The following is a 1,209-nucleotide window of genomic DNA, read 5'->3' as shown; positions in this document are numbered from 1 at the left end:
ATGCAATTCAAACAAAAAAAAAGAAAAAACAACAAACAATAAACAACAACAAGTAAACACAACAAACCACTGAAACAAATAAAAATAAACAGCAGCAGCAACAAAAAAAAAAAAACAAACAAACCCTAACAACAAGCACTGACACCAACCACCACCAACCACCAACCAACACCCCCTTAAACCCTAAACCCTAAACCCTAAACCCTCGATAGAAAAGAAGAAGTGTTTACCTTGGGTGCCCCCCAATGGTGGTAGTTGCATGCAGCGAAGAAGTTATCTTCTGTATGCCAGCAGAAGCTGGAGAAGACAGTACCCACATACAGCCAGGGGGAGGTGACCCCGGGAACGTCTCGGTGGTAGTGGCGCAGCAACGATCCCTCAACACGAGCAAGCCTCGCTAGGTTCCACGGGTGAGTTGCATAGTCATAGTCATCTCCCTGCTGCTGCTGCTGCTGCTGCTGCTGCTGCTGCTGCTGGGAGGGGGGGGGAGCGGGCTGCGGCTGCGGCTCGGTTTTTGTTATACAGTCGGGGGGGTGCCGCTGCCGCTCCTGGGGGCTGCCCCCAACGCTAGCTTCGGTGCTGTTGCTGCTGGTGTTGCTGCTGTTGCTGCTGGCGGTGGTAGCAGCAACAGAACTCTCTCCTCCTCCTCCCCCAGCAGCAGCAGCAGCAGCAGCAGCAGCAGCAGGGTCAGGAGGGGGTACAGGGAACCCACTGCCGAGTTCATTGGTACGAAGGTCCGCGGCATAGTGCACCGTCAGCTGGGGGGCCCCGCTCTCTACACTCTTCCAGTATACAGCTTCTACTGTATCTATGCTGGGGTTGCAGCAACCAAACACCTGCGTCGTCAGCAGCTTGTCGTGCTCACGCAACTCAGATGCATGCACAGGAGACTCGGGGTGCTGAAACGGCTGAAACACACATACAGATAAACACAAACTCCCTTTTTATTTTTTTTTTTTTTTTTTTTTTTTTTTTTTTTTTTTTTTTTTTTTTTTTTTTTTTTTTTTTTTTTTTTTTTTGTTTTTTTTTTTTTTTTTTTTTTTTTTTTTTTTTTTTTTTTTTTTTTTTTTTTTTTTTTTTTTTTTTGGTTTGTCTAGGATCGTCAGGTGAAGTTTTATACAGAAATGTATACACAACGCCAAATCAGACATTTTTATTATTTTTTTATCATAAACGACCATTAAAGTAATAATAAAGAAGGCAGTATTC

The 1,209-nt window shown here is 45.0% G+C and overlaps 1 protein-coding gene across 1 annotated transcript in view; it reads right to left on the bottom strand.

Annotated features, from left to right (window-relative positions):
• EMH_0057390 (jmjC domain-containing protein, putative) overlaps window positions 1–1,209 on the bottom strand; it is a gene marked incomplete at both ends in the record, with an annotated part of 7,366 nt that overhangs the window by 3,296 nt on the left and 2,861 nt on the right. Inside the window, 1 exon segment of the mRNA XM_013497461.1 lies at window positions 322–908. Coding sequence (XP_013352915.1) covers window positions 322–908 — 587 coding nt within the window.

This window comes from Eimeria mitis, genomic scaffold (genome assembly GCF_000499745.2).
Source record: "Eimeria mitis Houghton genomic scaffold, Emh_scaff2692, whole genome shotgun sequence".
Taxonomy (NCBI): Eukaryota; Apicomplexa; class Conoidasida; order Eucoccidiorida; family Eimeriidae; genus Eimeria; species Eimeria mitis.
This window is presented reverse-complemented; position numbering and strand designations above follow the sequence as displayed.